General features: G+C 39.1%; 1 protein-coding gene across 1 annotated transcript in view; it reads left to right on the forward strand.

Moving 5' to 3' along the window:
* RGS10 (regulator of G protein signaling 10) overlaps positions 1 to 22723 on the forward strand; it is a 74480-nt gene that overhangs the window by 26935 nt on the left and 24822 nt on the right. The window contains exon 4 of the mRNA XM_036735662.1: positions 19122 to 19265. Coding sequence (XP_036591557.1) covers positions 19122 to 19265 — 144 coding nt within the window. The remainder of the gene's footprint in view (positions 1 to 19121; positions 19266 to 22723) is intronic.

Here is a 22723-nt window from a genome sequence, read left to right on the forward strand (position 1 = left end):
CAGAGAAGGGTTTTGTAACTTGCTCATGATGACAGTGCCAATGTCTGAGGTGGGATTCAAATCCAGGTCTTTGAGGATACAAGTCCAGCTCTTTCTCTGGTAGCCTGTAGTGTTTTTCCCAGTTTTCTAAAATCCAGAGAACATCTTTGTTCAGTCATGGTTGGATTATACAGCCTCTAAGATTCTATGATTCTGCACATTTCTACACTGGCAGAGTTGGGCTCATGTGAATTGTAAAATTACGCGGATCACATTTATTACTGCTCTGGCAATTTTCCATGATTTTTTTCCCCTCTGCATTGGCAAATGAAGGCAATTATCAGGCCAAAAAGAAAAAAAAAATCACAAACCAAAACAGAACACAAAGAGCAACTAACTTTGGCCTCAGTTATTTCAGGCAAAGCTGAAAACTGAAAGGCTTTGTCCTGTCGTTCTCTTAAAAAGTAGATTGTTGAGATAATTATCTCAATTCTCCTTTCCATTTCCAACATCCAGACACAATTTCAAGGGTGCAAAAGGCTCAACCCAGTCCTGAATAGATCAGTGTTTTGTTAGGATTCTTTCTTTAGAAAAGCTACTCATTTGAATCATACTTTGTCCTGCCTTCTACCCTAGTGCCCTTTCTTCCCCTCAAAGGAAGAAAAATGGTTTTTCTTTGGGAATTTAAAAGAGCTAAGAGAACTAAGTTCTTAGAAGTTCCTGCTCCTGCTTTTTAATTTGATGCTGTTTCAGCTGCTGGGACTTTCAGGTGTCATTTATGGGATAGGAAGGTCATCCCACAGTCTGCTTTTTGCTTTCAAATGTAAGTGGTCAAAAGCCCTTATGTTTGCAAAGGGCTTTGTAGACTTTAAATTGCTATATAAATGTTACTATTATGATTATACTTACTATTATTAGTATTTTTGGTTTTGTTCAGTCATGTCCGACTCTTTGTGACCCCATTTGGGGTCTTCTTGGCAAAGATCTAGAATGGTTTGCCATTTCCTTCTCCACTCATTTTACAGAGGAGGAAACTGAGGCGAATAAGGTTAAGTGCCTTGCCCAGGGTCACACAGCTAGTAAGTATCTGAGGCCAGATTTGAACTCAAGAAGATGAGTCTTCCTGACTCTAGTCCCAGCATTCTATCCACTGCGCCACCTAGCTAATATTAGAATTAAGAAGGTATGGTACAAGTTACATTATGTTTCCTTCACACTTCCTTCATGATTCTCCATTTCTTTCCCTTGTGAAATCAGTCAGTGAACTGCCAAACTGTACTCATTGGTAGAGTGACGAGCCTCCAGCAGAAGGTGTGTCTTTTCCCCTGCCTGACTTCCAGGAGCGTGGAGGGAGCAGAGGGGTGGGATGGGGCTGGCCTTTTCCTGGCCTTTGGATCCTCCAAGAGTTTGCACAGAAAGGAAAGAAGCCAGGCCAAAGCAGGGGGCCTGAATGATGATCCTGGGAATGTCAGACTCGTGTAGAATGTCAGCCCTGGAAGACACTAGAGATTTAGAGAAAGGAAGTCAGTAATTAGCTCAAAGTCACCCAGGTAGTAAGTCACAGCTGGGAACAAAGCCCAGATCCTCCCATCCCACAGTCAGGGCCCTTGCACCACAGTTATTTTAATGGATGGTAACCTACAAAACACAAAAGTATTACTAACAATTACAAAAGAAGTCTGAGAAAATAAAATGAGATTCAAGATTTTTTTTGTTAAAAAGTTCATGTGTGACCGTCTTTTTTTTTTGTACTGTGTAATGGAAATGCTTGTTTTATTCCATAAGTTAAAAATAAAATTTTTAAAAAATACACAGAAGACTTTAAAATTACCTTTTTATTAAAAAAAGTACTGTGATTCTCTCAAAGGCTTTCAAGAAGTAAATGTTGTCATCACAGTGGTCTTGAATACAGTCAGTTCAGGCCAATCTTGAGGAGAAAAAGCAGCACATAGAGTAGGCCATATTGGGAAAGATGGCATTGGTTAGCTGGGAGAGACAAACAACCTTGGTTAGTAGTCAGGACACTTGGCTTCTCTGAATCCACAGCTGTGAACAAGCACTTTTCTTTGTCTCTTCTTCATTATGGAGGCGGAAGGGGAGGAAGCAGGGAGACCCAAAGTCTGTTCTTTCACTTTATAAGCATAGAATTAGGCAAAGAAATACATTTCAAATTCCCAGAAGATAGAGAAATCTAAGGCAATGTTTTCATTAATTTCTCAAGTGGACCCAAGACAACAGGGTTTCCTCTTTATTTTTGCCATTAACAAAGATAATTATGAATTATTCTGCTTCATTTCACTAGAAGTTATCACCTTATTGAAAATTACAGATGAAAGGTATTCCAGGGGAAAAATTATTGTGTCACTTTTGATTTAAGTGCTGAGTAGATGCTTATGTACATCCTTAAAAAGGAGTGTGGAGGCTTTCCATTATGCATTAACATTTTGTTATCACAGGTGGTACAAAGTGGCTCACCTGAATAAATTAAATGCTTTCATAGGACCATAATATTTAGAGCTGGGGAAGGATTTTAGAGCTCATCTTATTCAACTCTTTCATTCTATAGGGGAGGAAATTGAGACCCAGAGGAGGGAAGGTCGCATAGCTAGTAAGTGGTAAAGCTGGGGTTTGAATACAGGTCCTTTGATGCTAAAGCAAATGCTCTTTTTGTTAGAGCTGTTCATCTTTATCATAAGAGCTGTTCTTGTTAAAATAAATAATATTGATGCCTTGACTTTTCATAGATGCATATGCTCTTTAAAGAATCTTCAAATTCTTTATCTTATTTAATCCTTGTAGCACCACTGAAAAGCGGATAGGGGAAGCTCTGTTCTTTCTGTTTTAAAAGATAAGGAGACTGGGGCCCAAAGCATTGTCTAAGGTAAAAGAACTAGTTTATGACAGAGCTATTTGTTGTTGTTCAGTTCTTTTCAGGGGTGTCTGATTCTTCATGACCCTATGTGCAGTTTTCTTGGCAAAGATACTGGAGTGCTTTCCTTCTCCAATTCATTTTATAGATGGGGAAACTGAGTTAAACAAGATTAATTGGCTTGCCCAGGGTCATACAGCTAGTAAATCTCTGAGGCTGGATTTGAACTCAGATCTTCCTGATTCCACTGCCCCACCTACCTTTCCCCATGACAGAGCTAGAGTAGAACCTAAATTGTCTGACTTCCAATCAAGTACTCTTTCTGTTGCCACACACTGTGGGTGGCTCTTTACAAGACTGCAAAATACTTTTCAATAATTGTAAATAGGGAATGCATCTTAAAATAACCACGAGACTTGGGTTCAAGGTCAACGTCTGACACATACTAGCTGTGCAGGTATGTCACTTAACTTCTCACTGCTCCAGGCAACTCTCTGAGACTCTAAATTGCAGAGAAGGTGCTGACCTACATGAGTCGATAGAATTTCTTCACCTGGAAATGGCCTCTACTAATGAAATTCTGGGCCTTCCCACTATCCGCTTCCTTACAGCAAACCTGGAAGAGAGGTAGACATATATATCCCTCATATATGTGTGTGTGTATACATATATATGTGTGTATGTGTATATATGCATATGTGTGTATACATATGTGTATGTGTAAGTATACACCTCCTTCCCGGGTGTGTGTGTATGTGTTTATGTATATGTATGTGTGTGTATATATACCTCCCTCCCATGTATTTATGTAGGATATATTTAACAAATCCCCATTGTGAAGATAAGTGAACTGAGGCACAGAGATTTCAGTGATTTTCTTAGTCACACAACTAATTGATAGCGAAGCTGGAACCATATCTTCTGACTCTAGGTCTGATTCTTGCCATGCTGTGCTGTCTCTCTTAGCTATTTGTATATATTTCCTATCTTTATAAATGAATGTTTATACATATTTCTCATCTCTTCTCCACCCCCATCACACATCACATTAAGGATTAACCTGTAGTTGCAACCATTTGAAGGAGAGTTCTTTGCACCCATAACTAAGGTTGTGAAATGAAATGAATTGTTAGCGCTTGTATTGTGTGGTCAGCCTTCTAACACAGCTTAACTATTTTGGTGATTACTTACTATTTTTAAACATTGTTTAAAAATGCTTCTTCCCTATGAGTTAGCATATAGGATATATTTAACAAAGCAGCTTTTTATCTCTTTAATGAACCATGGAGGAAGTCCCCAGACTGGTTTTTTAAATTCATTCCTTGAATGTAGCTGAATGTAGGTGGTATATAGTAAAATATGTAGAAACAGAAAACACCCCGAGATCCTTTCCACCCCCAAGATCTTGATTGCAAAGTTGAGTGAGTGAGGGGATGGGGGATAGGTAAAAGCAAAGAAGAGAATTCCAAGACTTTTCTAATAGAAATAGCAACAGGTATTCAATTTAGTACTGGTATGAGCTATTACCCATGGAGCTAGGTCCCTGATTGGGACAAATAATGAACTGCCCTGAAGTGGTTGCATTACTTGAATTTGCCCTGCAGTTTTCTATTGGGTTGGAAACTACAACCATATTTTACACAATTATAATTTTGAATAGTGCAAATTCGAATACTTATGTCCCCTTCAGGGGATTCCTTATTTATAATAATCTGGACTTAGTTTCAATATGGGTCTTGGGAATGGGCCTTTCCATTATTTGGTGTCTTTATTGGTAAATTAACGTGGAATTGGTGTTAGGCTGTATGTCTGTTGTCAAGTACCAGACCAAATAATAAAAGATTAAAAAGCTGTTTAATTTTATAAAATGAGTGTATACCTCGTGCTAACTCTTCAGGCAGAAGTACCTTTGAGAAGGTACTTTATGTACCTTCATACATAAAAGTATGAAGCACAGTTCTTGGCATATAGATGTTTAATAAATATGTTGAATGAGTAAATGATCTCTCTAAGCATCAATACAGGCAGTGCATGAGAATGATCTAACAGTGGAAAATATTTCCTTTTCAAAGTGGTGTCACCCTATACTGGTGTCAAAGAGTCCTGGATTTGGAGTCAGAAGACCTGGGTTTGAATCCTGGCTCTGATATTTATTACCTCTCTGACCTTGGCCAAGTCATTTAACATCTCCATGCCTCAGTTTCTTCATCTGCAAAATGGGGATGATAACACTTGCATTAACTACTTCTGATACTACCTAGGCAACCCTGGACAAATCACTTAACTTTTTAATGCTTCCCTTAAACTGTCCGTTACAAAGAATGTACCAACCTGAATTGGTAGAGGAAATCTCCCCTTATAGACATTCCCTGTGCCAATTACATTACAAAGACAGCCCTTAGTCCCCATTAACTATCTCATAGGATGGTTGTGAAGGTGGTACTTTGTAAAGTGCTATCCTTTGACCTGTTATTGGTGGAAAGTATAGAGTAGGAGTCAAGAAACATGGGGTTCAAATCATGCTTCTCCTCCAAATTACTGCCACCTCCTTTCCCTGATGTCTAGGTTTCCCTCCATCAGCTGAATATATAGGGCTACATCTGTGAGCTTTTGTCCACCTCTAAGATTTGGGAATTTTTAAGCACAGGAATGAAGAGCAACACATTGCTTACAGTTCTATCCATCTACAGCAGCAATAAAAGCTACAAATTTATAGACAAACCTTGTTCATCCCAAATGATTGCAATTTCCTTTACAAAGTTGACACACGTAAACATAATTTTCAACTCTGATTTGGATTCCAATTCAGCCATTTCTGGAGAAGGAATAATGAAACTTAATACTTTAGATATCTGTGATGTCCAGATGAGATGCATATTTCACTCAGGAGATTGTATCCCCTCTGTGCCTGAATAGAGTATCTTGAAGGCTTTCTGTGGCCAAAAAACCTTCTCAGCTTGAAGCCATCCTAATAGTGAGCCCCTCTATACATAATGAACCTATTCTGCTACTGCCTTCAGTGTATAATAGTTATATGAACCTAGGCAAGTCATTTAACCTCTTGGTGCCCTAAGGAACCCTCTAGACCCATTAAGTTGTTTTAATAAGATGTCAATCTGGGGGGAAGGGGAGGGAAAAAAGCATTTGTTAAACACCTGCTTTGTACTATGTTCTCTAGAAATATTTCGTATGATGGTCCCAACAATCCTGTGAGATTAGGGAGGGGCTATTATTTATCCCCATTTTACAGGTTGAGAAATTGAGGCAGACAAAGGTTAAGTGACTTTGTATAGGTCACAGCCAGAAAGTATCTGAGGTGGGATTTGAACTTAAGTCTTCTTGACTCTAGGCTCAGCTCTTTATCCACTGCACCACTTAACTGCCTCAATTCTTCCTGCCTTTCTCGTCTGAAAGGCAGAAGGATGTAGCAGAATGATCTTTGGACTTGTCTTTAAGAGACCTGTGTCTGTATCTGGCCTCTAACACCTTATCTTTATTTATTTATTTATTTATTTAACATATTTGGTTTTCAGCATTGATTTTCACAACAGTTTGAATTACAAATTTTCTCCCCATTTCCACCCTCCCCACACTCCAAGATGGCATATATTCTGGTTGCCCTGTTCCCCAGTCAGCCCTCCCCTCTATCACCCCCCTCCCCTCTCATCCCCTTTTCCCTTCCTTTCTTGTAGGGCAAGATAAATTTCTACGCCCCATTGCCTGTGTATCTTATGTTTTAGTTGCATGCAAAAACTTTTTTTTTTGTTTTTGAACATCTGTTTTTAAAACTTTGAGTTCCAAATTCTCTCCCCTCTTCCCTTCCCACCCACCCTCCCCAAGAAGTCGAGCAATTCAACCTAGGCCACACATGTATCATTATGTATAACCCTTCCACAATAGTCATGCTGTGAAAGGCTAACTACATTTTGCTCCCTCCCAACCCATCCCACTTTATTGAATTTTCTCCCTTGACCCTGTCCCCCTTCCAGGGTGTTTGTTTTGATTACCTCCACCCCCATCTGCCCTCCCCTCCATCATCCCCCCCCTTTTATTTTTTTTTATCTTCCTCCCTCTTCTTTCCTGTGGGGTAAGACACCCAACTGAGTATGTATGGTATTCCCTCCTCAGGCCAAATCCGATGAGAGCAAGGTTCACTCATTCCCCCCTCACCTGCCCTCTCCCCTCCTCCCACAGAACTGCTTCCTCTTGCCACCTTTATGCGAGATAATCCACCCCATTCTATCTCTCCCTATCTCCCTCTCTCAGTATGTTGCTCTCTCATCCCTTAATTTCATTTTATTTCTTTTAGATATCTTCCCTTCATCTTCAACTCACCCTGTGTCTGCTCTCTCTCTTTTACACACACACATATATATATATAAACACACATATATATACATACATAGACATACATACATATACACATAGATATATACATACATACACATTCACTCATATATATATACATAAACATATATATATATACACATATATATATATATATGCATATTCCCTTCAACTACCCTAATACTGAGGTCTCATGAATCATACACATCATCTTTCCATGTAGGAATGTAAACAAAACAGTTCAACTTTAGTAAGTCCCTTGCAATTTCCGTTTCTTGATTACCTTTTCATGCTTCTCTTGATTCTTGTGTTTGAAAGTCAAATTTTCTATTCAGTTCTGGTCTTTTCACTGAGAAAGCTTGAAAGTCCTCTATTTTATTGAAAGTCCATATTTTGCCTTGGAACATGATACTCAGTTTTGCTGGGTAGGTGATTCTAGGTTTTAATCCTAGCTCCATTGACCTCCGGAATATCGCATTCCAAGCCCTTCGATCTCTTAATGTAGAAGCTGCCAGATCTTGGGTTATTCTGATTGGGTTTCCACAATACTCAAATTGTTTCTTTCTGGCCACTTGCAGTATTTTCTCCTTGATCTGGGCGCTCTGGAATTTGGCGACAATATTCCTAGGAGATTTCTTTTTGGGATCTATTTGAGGAGGCGATCGATGGATTCTTTCAATTTCTATTTTGCCCTGTGGCTCTAGAATATCAGGGCAGTTCTCCTTGATAATTTCCTGAAAGGTGGTATCTAGGCTCTTTTTTTGATCATGGCTTTCAGGTAGTCCAATAATTTTTAAATTCTCTCTCCTGGATCTATTTTCCAGGTCAGTGGTTTTTCCAAGGAGATATTTCACATTGTCTTCCATTTTTTCATTCCTTTGGTTCTGTTTTATAATATCCTGATTTCTCATAAAGTCACTAGCTTCCACTTGCTCCAATCTAATTTTTAAAGTAGTATTTTCTTCAGTGGTCTTTTGGAGCTCCTTTTCCATTTGGCTAATTCTGCCTTTCAAGGCATTCTTCTCCTCATTGGTTTTTTGGAGCTCTTTTGCCATTTGAGTTAGTCTGTTTTTTAAGGTGTTGTTTTCTTCAGTGTATTTTTCAGTATTTTTTTGGGACTCCTTTAGCAAGTCATTGACTTGTTTTTCATGGTTTTCTCGCATCCTTCTCGTTTCTCTTCCCAATTTTTCCTCTACTTCTCTAACTTGCTTTTCCAACTCCTTTTTGAGTTCTTCTATGGCCTGGGGCCAGTTCATGTTTTTCTTGGAGGCTTTTGTTGTAGGCTCTATGACTTTGTTGTCTTCTTTAGGCTGTATGTTTTGGTCTTCTTTGTCACCAAAGAAAGAATGCAAAGTCTGAGACTGAATCTGGGTGTGTTTTCGCTGCCTGGCCATATTCCCAACCAACTAACTTGACCCTTGAGTTTTTCAGTGGGGTATGACTGCTTGTAGACTAACAAGTTCTATGTTCCATGTTTGGGGGGGAGGTGCCAGCTCTGCCACACCAGCACTGCTCCTTCCCCAACCCCCAACCCGGACTGGGCTTAGATCTTCAGCAGGCTGTGCACTCCTGCTCTGATCCGCCACTTAATTCCTCCCACCAGGTGGGCCTGGAGCCGGAAGTAACAGCAGCTGTAGCTGCCCCACCTCCGCTGCCCCTGGGGCTGGAAGCTGAACCGCAAACTCCTTCCACTCCCGCAGCTTTTCCCACTAACCTTCTCCGCAGTCTTTGGTATTTGTGGGTTGAGAAGTCTCATAACTGCCGCAGCTCACATATTCAGGGTGCTAGGGGCCCCATCCGCCCGACTCCAAGTTTGGTTGTTCCACGCTGCTCAGGCTGGGCTCTGCTCCACTCCGTTCCCAGCTCCCCGTTCCCAGCTCCCAGCTCCCCGCTCCCAGCTCCGTGTGGGATAGACCTCACCCAGAGACCATCCAGGCTGTCCTGGGCTGGAGCCCTGCTTCCCTCTGCTGTTCTGTGGGTTCTGCCGTTCTAGAATTGGTTCAGAGCCATTTTTTATAGGTTTTCGGAGGGACTTGGTACGGAGCTCATACTAGTCCCTGCTTACCCGCCGCCATCTTGGCTCCGCCCCCCGCAAGGGAGAACACCTTATCTTAGAAAGGTCATTTCACATCTCTCAGCCTCAGTTTTTTCATCTGCAAAATGGCAATAATATATTCTACTTATTTCATAGATTTGTTGTGAAGAAAGCATCTTAGTTGTCTATAATGTGTCATCATTCCTAGCTACTATAAAGATCAGTCAGTCAGCAAACATTTATTACATCCCTATGTGTCAGACACTGTGCTCAGTGGTTGGGGTAAAGGGACATTTATTGAACCTGAAGGCAAGATCACTCTCAATTGTATTTTCCTGGTGGTTAGAGGGAAAGGAAGGGAAGGCTTAAAGACAAAGACCTTTTTTGACTAAATCTTTTTTCCTAGTAGAGCTAGCTCAGAATGGTCTGTATTACCTTGGGAAGTGGCAGGTTCAGGGTGGCACCAACAAGATTTGGAGCCAGAGAGTCCAGGCTCAAAGCTTGGTTCTAACATCATGTGACTTTGGGCAAGTCACACTCTCTGGTCCTCAGTTTCTTCATCTGTAAAATGAAGAGCTTGGACTAGATGAGCTCTGAAGTCCCTTTAAGATCTAAATCTACGATTCTGTGATCTTATGGTCTGTCATAGGCACTTGTTAGATAGGTTGTAGAGGGCATTTTTGTTTGGTTAATTTAAATATTGGATTCAGTGGCTTCTGAGGTCTCTCATTTCTCTGACATTCTGAATTTCATGTGACATCCAGAGAAGTATTTTTTAGCTAACTACCAACTGACATTGTGTGAATATACCAACATACGTTCAAATCCCAGAAATTTAGATGGAAGGTATCTTATGGAATGATTTACTAAGTCCATATCCTGGCTGTATTTACTGCCCGCATGACCTTGAGCAAGTTTGTCCTCTTTTCTGGGTCTCAGTTTCCTTGTCTGTAAAATGAAAGGGTTGGATTTGATGGTGATCATGAAGGTCCCTCCCAACTTGGGCAGGCTAGGATGGGACAGTTGTGCTACGGGGACCCCAATCCTCTGTGTGCGCGCGCGCACACACACACGCACACACACACACACACACACACACACACACACACACACGCACACACGAGCTACAACAGGGTTAACAAAACACCGGAAAACTCACCAAAATAGCCAGACATGCTTCTTCTTTTTTGTGAGCTGTTCTGTGCTTGAACACAGAGTATTCCCGTGACTTGTTTGTGGTTGACTGTTTCCCTTTTCAGTCACATTTCCTATCCTGACCAAGATAAGAACTGCTGCTGGAACCATTCTGAACAAAATATACAGCACAAAAAAACACAGAAAATGGCAAAAAAAAGTTATTGGCTTCAGGCAAAGCCATAACTAGGGTCCAGAGGGTGGGCAGGCTCTTTAGTTCCCACACTCTGGCCTGACTATCACCCTATTGGCATGGCATCTGGGCATTGGAGAGGTCCAGAGGCGTATATGTGTGTATGCATGTATGCATGTATGTGTTAGATATATGGAAGATATACGAGTGTATGACACCAAGACATACAGTATATTCTAAATATACACATGCATTGTGTACACATGATATATGTACATGCACACTCAATATACATATGCATACACATATATATCTATAATGTGTGTGTGTGTGTATCTATATCACCTGACTCTTGCAATACAAACCATAATGATCATCACTACCATCAAAATCCCTTGATAGTTAGCTAAACTGGAAGGACTGCCCCTTACTACATCCACTCATCCCCTTTGCAGGTTACTCTATTGCCTTGACTTCTTTTCAGTTTCACTGTTCTGCTAGATGTTTATTGTGATTTTTATCTCACCTGAACAGGGATAGAAGAGTATGGTAGGATGTAGCATAAACAGACCCCAAAGTGTGATATTAGTTGGATTCCCAAGAGATGGCCCTACATATAGTTTGCTAGTCTTCTGGTACTTGGCAACATTCATAGCTTTTATTGAGGGTATGAAGGGTCCCTGGAAATGGGAGATGATTTTAAAATTTATCTTGCAGTGTGGATGTGTGTGTGTGTGTGTGTGTGTGTGTGTGTGTGTGTAGAGGGGGTGAGGGTGGTTATAGTTTTATTGACTAGGACAAGGCCTAAAGGTCTCATGGTTTTAAAAGTTTGGCCCATCAACATCTTCTCAGTTCTAGGGAGCAGTGATTTTTGTGATGCGATATTACCTGTACTTTTTTTCCTGGCACAAATGAATCATTTTACTTGAGATGTCCTTTTTGTTTGTTTTTAAGAATAGACATCATTTCATTGGTATCTCTTCCAAAATAGGGCTTCTTTTTGCATTAATTCTGGTAAGGTGATTTTTTTCTTTTTAAGAAATTTTCTGTTTTTTAATTCTAAACTTAACAAACATTTAATGAGATGAGAAATTTCAAAAAGAGGGTTGTGTGTGAAATTGCAAATCTATTGTTCAAGACTTTTATAATATTTACTTAATATTTTAGTTTTCAACATTGATTTCCACATGAGTTACAAATTTTCTCCCCATTTCTACCCCCCCCCACTCCAAGATGGCATATATTCTGATTACCCCGTTCCTTAGTCAGCCCTCCCTTCTGTCACCCCACTACCCCCCCCATCCCCTTTCCCCTTTCTTGTAGGGCAGGATAGATTTCTATGCCCCATTCCCTACGTATCTTCTTTCTCAGTTGCATGCAAAAACAACTTTTTCTTTTGAGCATCTTATTTTAAAACTTTGAGTTCCAAATTGTCTCCCCTCTTCTCTTTCCACCCACCCTCCCTAAGAAGGCAAGCAATTCAACATAGGCCACACATGTATCATTATGTAAAACACTTCTACAATACTCATGTTGTAAAAGACTAACTATATTTCCCTCCATCCTATTCTGTCCCCCTTTATTCAGTATTCTCCCTGTCCCTTTTCAAAAGTGTTTGCTTTTGATTACCTCCTCCCCCATCTGCCCTCCCTTCTATCATCCCCCCTTTTTTATCCCCTTCCCCCTACTTTCCTGTGGGGTAAGATACCTAATTGAATGTGTATGTTGTTCCCTCCTCAAGTCAAATCCAATGAGAGCAAGATTCACTCATTCCCCCCTCACCTACCCCTTCTTCCCTTCCAACAGAACTTTGCTTTTTCTTGACACTTAATTTACCCCAATCTATCTCTCCATTTCTCCCTCTCTCAATATATTTCTCCCTTATCCCTTAATTTAATTTAATTTTTTTAGATATCCTCCCTTCATATTCAACTCACCCTGTGCCCTCTCTCTCTCTCTCTCTCTCTCTCTCTCTCTCTCTCTCTCTATATATATATATATATATATATATATATATATATATATGCATATTCCCCTCAACTACTCTAATACTGAGAAAGGTCTCATAAATTACACACATCATCTTTCCATATAGGAATGTAAACAAAACAGTTCAACTTTAGTAAGTCCCTTATAATTTCTCTTCCTTGTTTACCTTTTCGTGCTTCTCTTGATTCTTGTGTTTGAAAGTCAACTTTTCTATTCAGCTCTGGTATTTTCACTGAGAAAGCTTGAAAGTCCTCTATTTTATTGAAAATCCATATTTTGCCTTGGAGCATTATACTCAGTTTTGCTGGGTAGGTGATCCTTGGTTTTAATCCTAGCTCCATTGACCTCTGGAATACCATATTCCAAGCCCTTCCATCCCTTAATGTAGAAGCTTCTAGATCTTGTGTTATTCTGATTGTGTTTCCACAATACTCAAATTGTTTCTGTCTGTTTACAGTGTTTTCTCCTTGATCTGGGAACTCTGGAATTTAGTGACAATATTCCTAGGAGTTTTCTTTTTGGGATCTTTGTCAGGAGGCAATTGGTGGATTCTTTCAGTTTCTACTTTACCCTCTGGTTCTAGAATATCAGGGCAGTTTTCCTTGATAATTTCTTGAAAGATGATATCTAGGCTCTTTTTTTGATCATGGCTTTCAGGTAGTCCAATAATTTTTAAATTATCTCTCCTGGATCTATTTTCCAGGTCAGTGGTTTTTCCAATGAGATAGTTCACATTGTCTTCCATTTTTTTTTCATTCCTTTGGTTCTGTTTTATAATATCTTGATTTCTCATAAAGTCACTAGCTTCCACCTGCTCCAATCTAATTTTAAGGTAGTATTTTCTTCGGTGGTCTTTTGGACCTCCTTTTCCATTTGGCTAATTCTGCCTTTCAAGGCATTCTTCTCCTCATTGGCTTTTTGGAGCTCTTTTGACATTTGGGTTAGTCTATTTTTAAGGCATTTCTTCCTTATTTTTTTGGGTCTTCTTTAGCAAGTTGTTGACTTGTTTTTCATGGTTTTCTTGCATAATTTTCATTTCTCTTCCCAATATTTCCTCTACTTCTCTTACTTGCTTTTCCAGATCCTTTTAGAACTCTTCCATGGCCTGAGACCAATTCATATTTTTCTTGGAGTCTTTTGATGTAGGCTCTTTGACTTTGTTGACTTCTTCTGGCTGTATGTTTTGATCTTCTTTGTCACCAAAAAAAATTCTAGAGTCTGAGTCTGAGTCTGTCTCCCTTTTTGTTGCCTGGCCACCATCCCAGCCAAGTACTTGACCTTTGAGCTTTTTGTCAGGGTATGACTGCTTGTAGAGTGCAGAGTGCTTTGTCCCAAGCCTCAGGGGCTGTGCTGCTGTTTTCAGAGCTACTCCTACTTCACTGTCACTGCAAGCTCTGCCACACCAGTGCTACTCCTCCCCCAAGAACCACCAACCAGGACTGAGACCCAGATCCAAGCAGGGCAAAGCAAGCCCTGCACTCCTGCTCTGGTCTGCTGCTTGATTCCTCCCACCGTGTCAGCCAGGGACTCTGGAAGCAGCTGATGCTGGAGCTCTGGAAGCAGCCACAGGAGCTTCCTGCTGCTGCTGCCACCACCGCATACCACTTCTGCCACCCCCAGGGCTGGGGCTGGACCGCTTTTTAACCCAATCTAGCAGTTTTCCCACTAACCTGCTCTGTGGTCTTTGGTGTTTGTGAGTTGAGAAGTCTGGTAACTGTCACAGCTCAATGATTCATGGCCCTAAGGCCTGCTCCGGGCTGACTGCTGGTCTGGTTTGTCCTCAAGACTTTTTCTTTTAAGTACATGACAGTCATGTATCTTTCAAAGCTGTCTTGCTTATCTATGTTTTCCTTCTTACCTTCTTACCTTCCTTAGGTTCTCCTCTATGATTTGAAAAAATGCTTCAATGATCTTGTCTTTTTCTTTTGGCAATCCTATTGCTACCTTGTCTTATTTCTGCCCCTCCCCAACCTCATTGAAAAAAGAAAAACAAAACCCTTGTAACAAACATATATAGTTAAGCAAAACAAGTTTCCTCGTTGGCTTTCTCTGAAAAGGTATGTCTCATCCTACACTTCAAGTCCATCACTTCTTTCTTAGGAGGTGAGTAGTTTGCATCATCATCTGTCCTCTTTAATTGTGGTTGGTTTTTGCTTTGATTAGAGTTCTTAAGTCTTAAACGTTGTTTGTCTTTACTATATTTACTATGTTATTTTTCTCTTGGTTCTGCTCATTTCACTCTTTAATTCATACAAGTCACAGATTTCTCTGAAACCATCCCATTCATAATTTCTTTTTTTAATTAAATTTTTTTTCAATTATCAAGCATTTATTTTTTTCTCTTCCACTTTCCTCTCACTAGAAAAAAATCCTTGTAACAAATTAGTATAGTCAAGCATAACAAATTCCTGTATTGTCCATTTCCAAAAATATGTATCTCATTCTGCCTCTTAGTCTCTTATTACTTCTCATTCAGAAGCTGGATAGCATTCTTCATCATTGGGCCTCTGGAATCATGCTTGATCTTTGCACTGATCAGAGTATTTAAATCTTTCAGATTGTCATTGTACATTTGTACAATGTTAATGTTGCAGTTGTTATAATTTTCCTGGTTGTGCTCACTGCACTCTGCATCAGTTCATACAAGTCTTCCTAGGTTTTTGTGAATCCATCTCTTTTGTAATTTCTTATAGCACAGTAGTATTCCATTCCGTTATTTTATCATAAATTGTTCAGTCATTCTCCAATTGCTGGATAACCCCTTAGTTTCCAGTTCTTTGCTATAACAACAAAAAGGCTTCTATAAATTGTTTTTGTACATAGGGGTCCTTTTCCTCTTTGTTTGATATCTTTAGGAGTCTAGACCTAGTGCTATTACTGAGTCAAAATGTATGCGCAGTCAATATTTTTTTTTGGGGGGTGGAGCATAGTTCTAGATTGCTTCCCAAAATGTTAGACCAGTTCACAGCTTCACCAGCAGCACATTAGTGTGCCTATTTTCCCATGATCCGTCCAACAGTCATCATTTTCCTTATCTTTGTCAATCTGATGGATATGAGGTGTAGCTTTATAGTTTCTTTTATTTTCGTTTCTTGAATTTTTCATGATTTTGAGCACTTTCTCAAACCAGCTTTTGAAAGCTTGGAGTTTTTCTTCTGAAAACTGCTTGTTCATGTTCCTTGACCTTAATCTATTGGAAAGTGGTGTTTGTTCTTTTATATTGAATCAGTTTCTTATACATCTTGGATATGAGACTTTTATCAGAGAAACTTGCTGTGTTTTAGCGTTTCTGAAAAACTTTAATTTTATATGATCAAAATTGTTCATTTTATCTTCTGTGATCCACTTTATCTTTTGTTTGATAATGAACTTTCTCCCTACTTATAGCTGTAAAAGCTCTTTCCTTCTTTGCTCCTCTAGTTTTTTGATGTCACTTTTTGTATCTAAGTCTTGTGTCCATTTGAGCTTGTTTGGGTATATGGCGTGAGCTGTTGCTTTATACCTAATTTCTGCCATATTACTTTCTAGTTTTCCCAGCAGTTTTTATCAAATAGTGAATCTTTATGGCAGGAGATGGGGGTCTTTGGATTTATTGAAACTGTGCTATTATATTTGCTTGATTTTGTAGATTGTATTTCAGTAATTGGCACTTCAGTTTTTTAAACTTGCACCAAATAGGTTTGATGATGTATAGTTTGAGAACTGGTACTAGTATGCTCCCTTCTATCTCATAGTTTTTCATTATATCTTTTGGGATTCTTGATCTTTTTGTTGTTATCTTTTCTAGCTCTCTAATGTAATCCTTTAGTGTTATGATTGATATGACACTGTGTAAGTCATTTAATCTAAGTAATATTGTTCTTTTTTATTATATTAGCACAGCCTACCCATGAACAATTGATATTTCTCTGGTTATTTAGGCTTGATTCTTTTATAACTTTCATTTAAAATTGAATTTTATATCTCTTGATTAATTTCTTCCTGTCTTAGAGTCCTTTTTCCTTTGAGGTTCTATTTGGACTCACTGTGGAATTACTCTCTTTTTCCGGGTTTGTATCTTGGGCTACTTTCAATCCATAGTATTTATCATGTTGAGTATTTTTTTTTCTGTTTACTCCAGCTTCATTTTCTGGGTTGAGATTGTAAGCTTGGGTCAGAATCTGTTCCCTTCTATAATCTTGGGTGCTATGAGCAGGCCCTGGTTGGTCCTGGGTACTGTGGCTTAAACTAGACTCCATTCTCTGTGGGAATTCCTTGGTTTTGGCATGAGCTTCTGGTGGTTCAACTTAGGTTTTGATCTCAGCTTCTTCTGTGTGTCATTCTTGAGCAGTGTGAGTAGCCACAAAAAGATACTGATTGCTCTGGTAGGTGCTATACTAGCCCAGGCTCTTGCAACAGCCCAGCAACAGTCTAGTTCCTGGGTACTGGTCTGGTCTTGTGTTAGCCTTTCGTCCTGATGTGGTTCTGATGGGCTTTAGATGTCCTCCACTGGTTACTGCTCATGCCCCATCCCCTGCTATGTTTTGGTCACTAGCTGCCTGGGTACTACTGTAGCCTTGTGTCTTACAGTGGCTAGGACACGGGCTGACTGGATCTAAACTTGATGCTGATTTGGCCCCATTTCCTGCTGCAGGTCTGGGTAACTTGTGCACTATGCTTTCCACCTACTGAGCCTTCACAGGTTTCTGGAAATCTTGTGAAATCCTGGACTGTATAGAGGATCTTATTGTCATTTCTCTTTGTTTTTCTTTATAGTTGTTCCTTCTGGCACATTTGAGCCGGAAGGCTCAAGGTAATTTTTTTTTTCAAGCATGAATAGGCACATGATTAGACATGGTGATATACTGAAAAGAGGATTGACTCTGAAGTCAGGGTTTGATTTCAAATCCCAGCTCTTCCATTTACTACTTATGTGATCTTTAGGAAATGTCCCTGCCCTTCCCTCACCCTCCCTACCCCCCAACTCCTGCCTCTGATGACCATTACTTCCAAGATCTCTTTAAGCTCTCATTCTGTGATCTCTTCTCTTTGATTGGAGTGGGTGTCCCAGTGGAGGAATTTCAGGAACCACATCTCAAACTATTTTTCAGGCAGTCTGGCATCTCAGTCATCCCTCGGGGGCGGGGTATAGTAGTAATTTTCTGTCAGCTTCCCCAAGGTGAAAGATATTAAAACTTTGTAACTGTAAGAGCACAATGAGGTTTCTTAAGAGCAGCATGACAGAAATACATTGAGAATCAGGAGTCGATAAGACTGGCTACCTACAAACTTCTGGTAGCTCATATAGTATCTCACCACAAATAAACAATTCACTGACTTTACACTTGACATGAAAATTCCTATTTTGTTCAAGGGAAAAAAATCCAAACTCTCCCTTTCTTTCAGACAGCGTGGCATAGTTTGTTTTCTTATCTGTAGACTGAAAGAAAGGCTTGAACTGGATGGTCTGTAAGGCCCCTTCCAAATCATAGTATGAGAATTTCTGTGAATAACTATGCAACTCTTCCCCCTACCCTCCCCATCTTCACCCTTAATTGGCCGATCTACTAGGGAGGGATTTTTGAGAAAATCAGGCAAGAATCGTACAGGATGAGACAAAGGGCTTAGAGGTTTTTGATCCAGTCCACAAACGGAGCTCTGTGGTTTTGTTGTTGTTTTTTAATCAAAGCATACTTAGTACAATGTAGTTTATGCATTGTTACAAGCATTGTATGACAACACTCAGAGTTTTAGTAATAATAATAGCTGACATTTATATTGTACTTTAAAGCTTACAAAGTATTTTATGTGTGCAAATCATTCCTCCATAACTTCCGTTTTTGAATATCCTTGTTTAATGTGTGGATGGAAAAGCCCTTCATAGGAGGATTCCCATTTGGTTTCACAGTCTCCCCAGCAGGACTGTTCCTGGCTTTTCGTTTTATGTTTAAAAGTATGTTTAATTTTTCACTGTGTAACCTATTGCCCTAAAAACATCACTTGGCCTCGGTAACATATTGAACCATCAAGAATATCATGTGTAAGGAATGAACATCTGGGACTAATGCAGCTGAACATCCATTTGTCATTTTACGTTGGTGTCCTTAGCATGTAGCACCCATGCCTTGGACATTGTAGTCTCTTAATACATTTTTTTTTTGTGGAATTATTGTTTTTGAATGATGTAGGGTTTTCTAGTAGGCTAACTCATTAATGATCATATGTATCTGATGATTCATTTAGACAGTTTCTTAACCCTGAAACCTTATATTCATTAAAGGCATTGTTTCTGTTCTCATCTATACTTTTTTGCAAGTTTCATTAAGGGTATTCAGTAAGAAAGCCAGGTAATGACAGCCACTTTTTAGCTGTCATTCAGAAGGATAATGAGGGTTAAAAGTTGCTGTGACAGGTATAGATTATGTAGGTCTTAGTCTGAGGGAAAAAGCAGGGGGAGATACATTATTTTCTTTCACTCGGATGTACCTTCTGGCTTCCATATGTACATGATTAGGAGATGTTGACAAGCCTGGAAGGGCTGTAGAAAGAGCTATGTAGGCAGATAATAAATGGGTCTTTATTTTGCTTTCTTGTAGATGCAGGAAAAGGCAAAAGATATTTACATGACCTTCTTGTCTAGCAAAGCCTCATCACAAGTTAACGTGGAGGGACAGTCTCGCCTAAATGAGAAGATCCTAGAGGAACCTCATCCTTTGATGTTTCAGAAGCTGCAGGACCAGGTAATGGGGCTCCTTTTTCAACTGACTCTTAAAATTTTTTTTCAGTGAGCAAAGATCTACAATGCCATTTGTGATTCCGGAGATGAAATATATTATCCATTACAGAGATGTGACAAATTTAGGATACAGAGTGACGTGTGTGTGTGTGTGTGTGTGTGTGTGTGTGTGTATGTGTGTGTAAAAACCATTGAAGGAATTTCCTTTCTTTGACTCTGCATATTTGTTACAAGGAATTTGTTTTTCTTTTCCTTTCTTTTTTTCCTTAATGGTGTGGGGATGGGAGGGAGAGAAGAGATTTCTGTTATTTTTTTTTTAAATTAAGAAGTTGGGAGGGGTATTGCTAAGATATGAAGTATTGAATACACTTTTAGATGAGGTCACTGTATTATTAGTTTTAGTTAACTACTTTGCTTTGTTATAAGAGACATGTCAGGAAATGGAAGTAATCTTTAAATGTTTGTAATATAAAAACAAAACATATCAATTAAAGTTTTCAAAACCCCGAAGATCTATTTTCTCTCCCTTCTCCCTACCCCCATGGAAAGGGAGAATAAATCCTTGTAACATTATAGCCAAGCAAAGCAAATTTCTGCATTGGCCATCTCCAAAAAGCATAGGGCACATTTTGCACCCTAAGCTGCAGAACAGTTATTATTTTGCATTGGTAGAGAATCATAAGAGTGGACCTTAGAGGCCATCTATTTCATCCCTCTCATTTTATAGATGAGAAAATTGAAGGCCAGAGAAGTTAAATGTGACCCAAGGTCACACGGATAATAAGAGGCAGAGCTAGAATTGGAATCCAGATCTATTAAAGTATTGGAGTCACAGGTCTGTAACACCCATACATGCATGCATGTGTATATGTGTGTATGGTGTCCCAAAAGTCTTACAGCAGTTTTATGCTTTTAAACTTAAAGCTATAAGATGTAAATTGATATAAGATTTTCTCGGCACTTTCTTTACTGCATCTATATGTAGTGGGAAGTGCAAATATTTTTACATTCATCATTTACAGATGAGGAGACTATGTTCACATAGCTAATAAGATTCAAACCCAGGTCTCCTGACTCAGGGTTCAGTGTCCTTTTCATTATATGATACTTCCTATTTCCCTTATCTGAGGAAAAAAATCAGTTATTGTTGATGCTTGATAAATGAAGTAATTATAATTCCAAATTTTAAACTAAATTTATAGGTATGGGTTATAAGACTATTGCATTAGTTATACTTTATTCTGTATTCTATTCTTTATTTGGTTATACTTTATTTTATAGACCTGTTTCTACATAAAGTAGATACAGCAGTGATGTCCTATTAGAAGAGGCAGTTGATAACAATATCTTTACAGATGTGAGTGTGAAGAGCATTCCTTCCTGTGGTACATTCATATGAAGACTGGCCTTTGGCTTAATTAGTTACCAAGCATTCCATTTTCGGTCATTTTGTCCAACCCCCTTATTTTACAAGCAACATCTCACTCTGATCACTATATTCCAGAGGTGGTCAGATCAAGGCAGAATGCAGTAAGATGAGCACCTCTTTTTTCTGGACACTATAACTTTTCTTGATGGAAACTAAGACTGCATTGGCAACTGGGTGATCTGGGTGATTCACATTTTGAGCTTGTAAGCCTGTGGAAATCATCTTTATGTATACTATTGTCTCGTTGCATCTTGCTCCCTGTACTTGGATAGTTTATTGTTGTTTTTTTAACCTGAGGGCAGGACTTTGTATTCTTCACTATTGGTTTATTATTATAAGAGAGAATGCAATTACTTTATGTCATTGCAGAGAAAAATGAGAGTGCAAAACTTGTGAAAATCTGATCCTATGTTGCTAAACAGTTGACTGACTAGCAGACTTTGAAGGATAAGCACTTTTTCTAGATGCATACATAAAAAGGCATCAAAACTGAGACTGAAATAATCAGAATAATATTGGCACAAGTGAAGAAACAGATGGTTTTGTTCAGTCCCACGCTATGGGATTGAGCCACATGCAGCAGTATGGAGTACAGGTGGCAAAGGAGGGAATTTTAAGTGACTGAAAGTAAGCAACTTTTGGATCCCCTTGTTAAAATCTTGTGTTTGAGGAGATGGAAAAGTTCACTATTTCCAAAGGGATATATGAATGAAAGTACCCTCTTTAAAATCAGGACTGATTCTGAAACAAATATTCCAAAGACACTTTGGGTTCCCATTTCACTTCCCTAAAATTCTGGCTCCAGAGAAGTTTTGTTGGCAACAACCAAAATACACTTTCAGAATGGTCTCTAGTTCTCTTTCTTTCCCAAAGGGCCTCCTACATAAGTCCTGTTTCCATAAGTAAAAGAGAGAGAAACTAAGCAGGGGCATGTTTTGAACTGATAGGTTTCATGTAGTTTAAAATAAAAGCAAATCTCAGCAGATCTGGCTTTGCATGGGGCCTCTTGGCTTTGTGTTAGAGCCACCAGAATAGATTGTTCTGCACTTTCAGTTCTCCCAGAACATACTCATCAGGGAAAATTTAGATTGTCTTTAGTTCTGCATCCAAGTACAGAAACACTTCACTTATCTGACAGCCTCAACTATCCAGAACACACCTAAGAATCTGGAAGAAAAAGAAAAGACCTCTGAGCGGCTAAAACAGATATCACAAAGTTCATGAACTGGTCATTTAAGTGATCATTCGGTGCCTATTTGCTCTTTTAAGAAAAGACCCAAAATTTTAACATGTAGTTAAGTAGTTTCTTGGCCCCCATCTGATTAGGAGCAGCAAAATATATGGGGTGTAGGACTTATTAAAGGGAGACATGAAGAGTCATCTGAATTGATTGCTTCCACTTCCTCACCCCGTACTTATTTAAGACATACACATACATATTTGGGCAGCTAGGTGACACAGTGGATAGAGTGCTAGGCCTGGAGTCAGTAGGATTTATCTTCCCAAGTTCAAATCTGGCCTCAGACACTTACTAGCTGTGTGACCCTGGGAGAGTCACTTAACCCAGTTTGCCTCAGTTCCTCATCTGTAAAATGAGCTGGAGAAAGAAATGGTAAACCACTCTAGTGTCTTTGCCAAGAAAAGCTCATATGGGGTCATGAAGAGTCAGACAGGACTGAAATGATTGAACAATAAGACATACATATTTAATACATATAACTTTCTCTAAATTATAAAAAGCAGATGAAAGAATTTCAAACTCAGCATAGATAGGACAGTCTTGGTTATAACATAATAAGCATGTATATAATACACATATTAATGATATATGATATGCACATAATATAATAAGCATATATATAATAAGCATATTATATAACAATATAATAAGCATTTATTAAGTGCTTTCTCTGTGCCAAGCACTGTGCTACACTCTAGAGATATAACAAAAGACAAAAACAGGGCCTGAGCCCTCAAGGAACAGAAGAGACAACGTGCAGATAACTATGTACGTACAAGATATATACAATGTA

This window comes from Trichosurus vulpecula, chromosome 8, assembly GCF_011100635.1.
Source record: "Trichosurus vulpecula isolate mTriVul1 chromosome 8, mTriVul1.pri, whole genome shotgun sequence".
NCBI classification, from domain to species: Eukaryota; Metazoa; Chordata; class Mammalia; order Diprotodontia; family Phalangeridae; genus Trichosurus; species Trichosurus vulpecula.